Raw genomic sequence first — 5,995 nt, forward strand, 5'->3', positions numbered from 1 at the left:
CAGCAACAGAGATCAGATGCTCCCTTTGGTAGAGGAAATAATGCAATAGTGGGATCTTCTAGATTTTGCCCCGGTGAGAGGCAAATATACTTGGACAAATAATAGAACTGGGCCTGAACACATCGCTGCCCGGCTGGACAGATTTCTAATTCAAAACTCCCTGCTGATGGAAAAACTCCTCATATCAACAAAAATTCTTCCCAAGCTTTCCTCGGATCACAAGCCTATCCAACTCCTTTTGGCCCCCGAAGAAGATCTTGGGCCCATTCCCTTTAAATTTAATCCACTATGGATCGAAAAAGAAGGGTTCATGGACACCATCCAATCAGCTTGGGATATCCCCATCAATGGATCACCAAGTTTCGTGTGGGAGCAAAAATTAAAAGCCACCAAACAAGCTCTAAAGAAGTGGCTAAGGAACCTTCAGAACCCCACCACCCATCAGAGAAAAATCGATGTCCAGCAGCTGGAAACCTTGCAAATAGGTATGGAAGGGCTTCACATCACCCCGGAAATTTTAAATAAAGAAGCATCCTTTCAAAGAAACATCCATCAATCCATCAGAAGGGAAGAAGAGCACTGGAGACTTAAATCTCGCAGCCTCTGGTTAAAGGCAGGAGACCGAAATACTTCCTTTTTTCACCGACAATACAAAGCCCGCCTATCTCGGAATCATATTACAGAGATCAAAAATGATGAAGGGCAGATCTGTAATAAATTTGACCAAATAAAAATTGCAGCTGAAAATCATTTCAAAGAACTATATGGCACAAGGCATGAAGGAAGCAAAGAAGATACCGAAAATCTACTCTCGCATATTCCTCATCTCATCAACCATGAGGACAATCAGGCATTACTGAAACCAGTATCTGAAGAAGAAATCATCAAGGTTATTTGGGCAATGGACTCAGATAAGGCCCCCGGGCCGGACGGCTTCACAATTCACTTCTACAAAGTCTGCTGGGACATCATCAAAACAGACCTGCTGAAAATGATACACGGATTCTTTGGGAAAGCCAAGATTGGGGGAGGCATCAACTCCACCTTTCTTGCACTAATACCAAAAGAGGTCAATCCGGAAACATTTGGCAGGTTCAGGCCCATCTCCCTATGCAATGCCTCCTATAAAATTCTGTCAAAAATTATGGCAAACAGAATTAAACCCCTTCTTGACAAACTAATATCCAAAGCCCAAGGGGGGTTCGTCAAAGGCAGACACATCTTGGATAATATCATCCAAGTGCAGGAAGCTATCCACTCCAGCAAACAGAGGAAAGAGAAGGGGATGCTGATCAAGCTTGATATGGCGAACACATTTGACAGAGTCAACCATTCCTATCTTCTCCAAGTCCTACGATCCTTCGGCTTTCCTCCTCAGTTCATCAATCTCATCAAAGCATGCATCTCTTGCCCTTGGATTGCCCCCATGGTCAACGGTCGTCCAGCATCCTTCTTTCAAGCTCACCGCGGATTAAGGCAAGGCTGTCCTCTCTCACCTTTCTTGTACATTCTTATGGCCGATTCTCTCAGCAGGAAGCTGGCTGCGGAAATGAACACAGGTGATCTCCCAGGAATCCGAATCGCAAATGCTCTAAACCCAATGAATCATGCTCTCTTTGCAGACGACTCTATTCTTCTAGGAGGAGCCTCCACTAGAATAGCAGCCAATTTTGATGCTGTTTTAAAAAGTTATTGTAGAGCTTCAGGAGCTGTGATAAATGACAGAAAGAGCTCGATTTTCAGATGGAATGTGAGTCAGCACAACCTCAATAATATAGCCCAGATCCTAGGATTTGAGTGCTTCGCCCAATGGGACAGCATCAAATATCTAGGCTTACCCCTCACATCTGGAGTCAATAACAGATCTCTGTGGCAGGGTGTCATCAGCAAAATTAAAGACAAGATCAACTCCTGGGGAGGCTATTGGCTAACCAAGGGAGGGAAAATCATTCTTCTTAAATCCGTCTTATCTGCTCTTCCCATTTATCAAGCCTCCTTTCTTCTGGCCTCAAAACACATCATGGAGCAGATCTCTTGTCTTCTAAGAGACTTTCTCTGGAAAGGAGGCAGAGGCAATCAAAATAAAATCCATTTGGAAAACTGGGAATTAGTCAAGCGGCCAATTCTGGAAGGCGGGCTTCAGATCAGAGATCCTGCTCTTTCGAATCTGTCACTTGGATGCAAACTCCTGTGGAAAATATATTCAGATCCTACTCATCAGATCAGCGAAACATTCATCGCCAAATATGCGCAGGGGATCTCCCTCAGGCACCTGACAACAAATAATACAACAACAGGCACAAATACCTGGAATCTCTGTAGGAGAAGCATGAGCAGCTTCAGAAAACATCTATACCGCATTCCGGGCAATGGGGAAAAGACCCTTCTCTGGAAAGATCGCATCATGAACAGGCCTCCACTCAACTCCCACGCAGAAATCCGGGACATCAGAAACTGGCTCCACGATGCAGGAATAAGAAAGCTGAACGATATCTCTGAGTGGGACAACAGAGGGAATTGGGTTGACTGGGCGATCCCTCCTGTGCCAGAGCAGCTTCAACATCAAACCGAAACTCTCAAATCACTGCTCTTAAATGCAGCGCCGGTACACCGCAACATCGCAGACAGATGGGGATGGGGCGAAACTGGGTTTTACACGCCATCTTTGGGTTACTCTGCCCTTCAGATCAAAAAAGACAGCATGAGAACGCCATCGTTCTGGAAACAGGTATGGAATGCCAAGGGTCTTCCCAAAGTCAATTTCTTCTTTTGGATCCTCATGCAGAATAAACAGCTCACAGGGGACAATTTGTCAAAGCGAAACTTTGTTGGGCCTCACAGATGTGCAATGTGCAAAAACTCAGGAGAAACAGCTTCCCATCTGTTTATTGACTGCGTTTTTGCCAAAGAAGTATGGACACTAACTCTTCTTGGACTGCCCGTCTCCCCGCCCCAGCACAGCTCCATAGCAGACCTTTTTTCCGGATGGCTCCAATACTACCCTCAATCCATCCCAAAGAAATCCTTGTGGCTTCATATTTGGCTTTCCATTACCAAATTTGTTTGCTGGGAAATTTGGCTTGCCCGGAATGACTTAATTTTCAATAATACCTCTCGCTCTCCGGCTAAAACCGCCTCAATTGCCAAAGGCCTTCTTATTGAATCTGTCCTCCAGCATTCTCAATTCTCTGAATCCTCCCTTCTCCCCTCTGAAATGGCATGGCTGAACCTCCACAGCCCTTGTCCCTCTAGCAAAATCTGTCCCCTTCCCCCTCCCCTCCCCTCTCCTCCTTGGAAAATCAGAGAATCTGAAGCGACCTTTCAAAATTGGTGGAAGATCCAAAACAAAACTTCAATCTTCTTTGACGGTGCCTCCAAAGGAAATCCGGGGGCTGCGGGAGCTGGAGGAGTCATTTACTTCGCTGACAATCTCAGGAAGGCCCATTTCTGCTGGGGGCTCGGCATCTCCACAAACAATCAAGCAGAGCTTCTGGCCCTCACAAAAGCCTGTCAAATAGTTCGGGACGAAGGCATCAAAGAATGCCAAGTATTCGGAGACTCTGAAATCCTCATCAGGAAGATCAATTCAGAAGATCAGTTCAACAATGCAATCCTCAACAAGTCCCTGAACAGACTAAAGCTAATCCTGCAAGATTTTACCTCCTTTAAAATATTCCACATCCTCAGAAGTTTGAATAAGGAGGCAGATGAAATGGCAAACAAAGGATGCCTATTAGCTCCGGGTACTCTCAACTACAATGGCAACAGTGCTATCTCAAATTGCATACCTTAGCACAAGGGCAGAACAGATCAAGAAGCAGGAAGATTGGAGTAATCACTCTGCACATGCTCGAGAAGAATATGTCTAATATTTCTGTCACATTACCTGAAACTGGCCACAGCAAAATGAGCACTGATAATTCTGGGGTGTTTTTTTCATTTCAATCTCAACACACAGGGAAGGCGTAGCTAGGAAAAAAGGGAGGCCTGCAAACGCTCAAGATCTGTACAGAGGAGCCTAGTTTCTTGACTCTGAAGGCGACACAAGCACCTCTCCTCGATATCCAGATGGACTCATACGACACCCGCATTGAGGAAGACTCTGCAGTCCGAAAGGGACCGGATGGAGGACCTTGCAAATCGGTTCATTGCCAGCGCCACTGTGCTAGGCTGCAGGGCTCCTCATCGGATAGCAATGGCCAGAGACTGATATTAATCGCCTACAACAGCCAGCAATCCACTGTTCCAGAATCCTCAACGACTTCCAGCTAAAACCACCGCAAATCTCGTCTTTTGTCGGAAATGAGTAGAGCTCTGAGAGGTCCAGGCATTTCTCAGGCGCGCAGAATCCCCTAAGGCGGGAAATAGGAAAGGAAAGCATTGTAAATAGGCTGAATAAGCCTCGGTTCACCCAGATTTTTAAATAAATGATATCCGTTACCGTTAAAAAAAATAAAAAAAAATACCATAGGCTTATCATTACATTAAATTCTTCTTCTTCTTCTTCTTCTTCTTTTTTATTTTATTTTATTTTATTTTATGTAATATGATTTAGTCAAAATGTTAAAGGGGACATTACATTACAACATCTCTACCATTATAAGCTAAAGTGTCTCTCGACACAATTATTGTCTCCGAAAATGGATATGGTTTATTGGATTAATAAAGGGAAACTTGTTAAATGTTATTTTTATAGTTAAAGGTGGTGGAAAAGATAATACTAAGTTCATTATGATTGTTGCAAGGAAACATTCAAGGGTAATTATGATTGTCTTATATTATTAAGGGAAACATACATTAAAAATAGATGTTATTCATTCTCATTTGCTTTTCTTTTTCCTCAAGGGAAAAAAATAAATTTTTATTTAAGAAGAAGGAAAATTAGATTTATAGTATACAAAGCTTTTTTTTGTGCGACTATGTTGAGGCTAGGGTAGAGCTAGCCCGTTTACTAGATGGAAGAAGATTGATCCACCCATAATGGGATGCTTATCACCAGGATTACGCGAGGCTCGATCGAACTTCCATTGGGAAGTTTAAACCCCCCTAAGTGGAAACCATCCTGAACCCCTCCCCACAGGATTTATTGTGGCCTGGCGGAAACTAAAACCCACACAAACCAATTGGTCTACACCTCATAGGTTAAAGCACTTTTAAAATAAAATGCAAGAAGAATAACATATCTCATTTCTTACTTGGCACTTTAGATACCGTAAAAACATTTTTAACTTGTCATAAATTTTATGAATTAATTCATCTTAATTTATTTTTGGATCACTTCAATAACCAATTTCATTAGAAGGTCATGAACATTACACTAAATTTTATTAATACTCATTCATTTGCGTAAGCTCACAATGTTGGAAAATAAATTTGATTTAAAAACAATGATGGATAAAATCTTTGTAACATTTCAACTTCCTCTAATGAATGCATTAATGTATTGGGTCTTAATTTTAAACTTGGTAGGGATGTAAGTTTTAATATTATCATATTATTAATTTGATGGTTGTCCTTTTTATGTTTCAATAGTTAAAAACAAAATCTCATAATATATAGTCCACCAAATTCTTTTCAGTTCATGGTGGTTACTAATTTACCATTGGCTTATTAGCAAAGCCAAACCGCAAGAACGTTAAGGAGAATTGACCCATGACCTCTCATTAGCAAGGTGTTTTTCATGACGAGAACTTAACCAATTAAACTAACTCTTGATACTTATTTATACTAAACTAATAACATGAAGTCTATCTAAATTACTTCACTTGAATAATCGAATTATGAATTTAAACACAACAACTAACTAATCTCAATCAATAAAATAGAATAAAAAATATTTTAGAAAATAGTCTTCCGGATTAATCACATTGTAAGGATTGGGTCGACGTTTCGAACCAGCTAATGTGGTTCATCCTCAGGACAAGGTGAGAAATCAATCAACCCGAGAGAATAAATAGCATGGATGCATCATTGTTCAGTGTTAGCCGTTTAAAAA

The 5,995-nt window shown here is 41.7% G+C and overlaps 1 protein-coding gene across 1 annotated transcript; it reads left to right on the forward strand.

Moving 5' to 3' along the window:
* The first annotated feature begins 310 nt into the window (after positions 1-310).
* Positions 311-3,793, forward strand: LOC149174216 (uncharacterized). The gene has a single exon (XM_089420777.1). The coding sequence runs from the start codon at positions 311-313 to the stop codon at positions 3,791-3,793; it is 3,483 nt and encodes a 1,160-aa protein (XP_089276903.1).
* The last annotated feature ends 2,202 nt before the right edge of the window (positions 3,794-5,995 follow it).

The sequence above is a fragment of the Pinus tabuliformis genome, chromosome 4_1, assembly GCF_031772625.1.
Source record: "Pinus tabuliformis cultivar Carrire ecotype Pingquan chromosome 4_1, CPIR1, whole genome shotgun sequence".
Lineage (NCBI taxonomy): Eukaryota > Viridiplantae > Streptophyta > Pinopsida > Pinales > Pinaceae > Pinus > Pinus tabuliformis.

Coding starts and splice junctions, on each gene's coding strand:
- LOC149174216 (XM_089420777.1), top strand. CDS start 311: ATGGACACCATCCAATCAGCTTGGGATATCCCCATCAATGGATCACCA.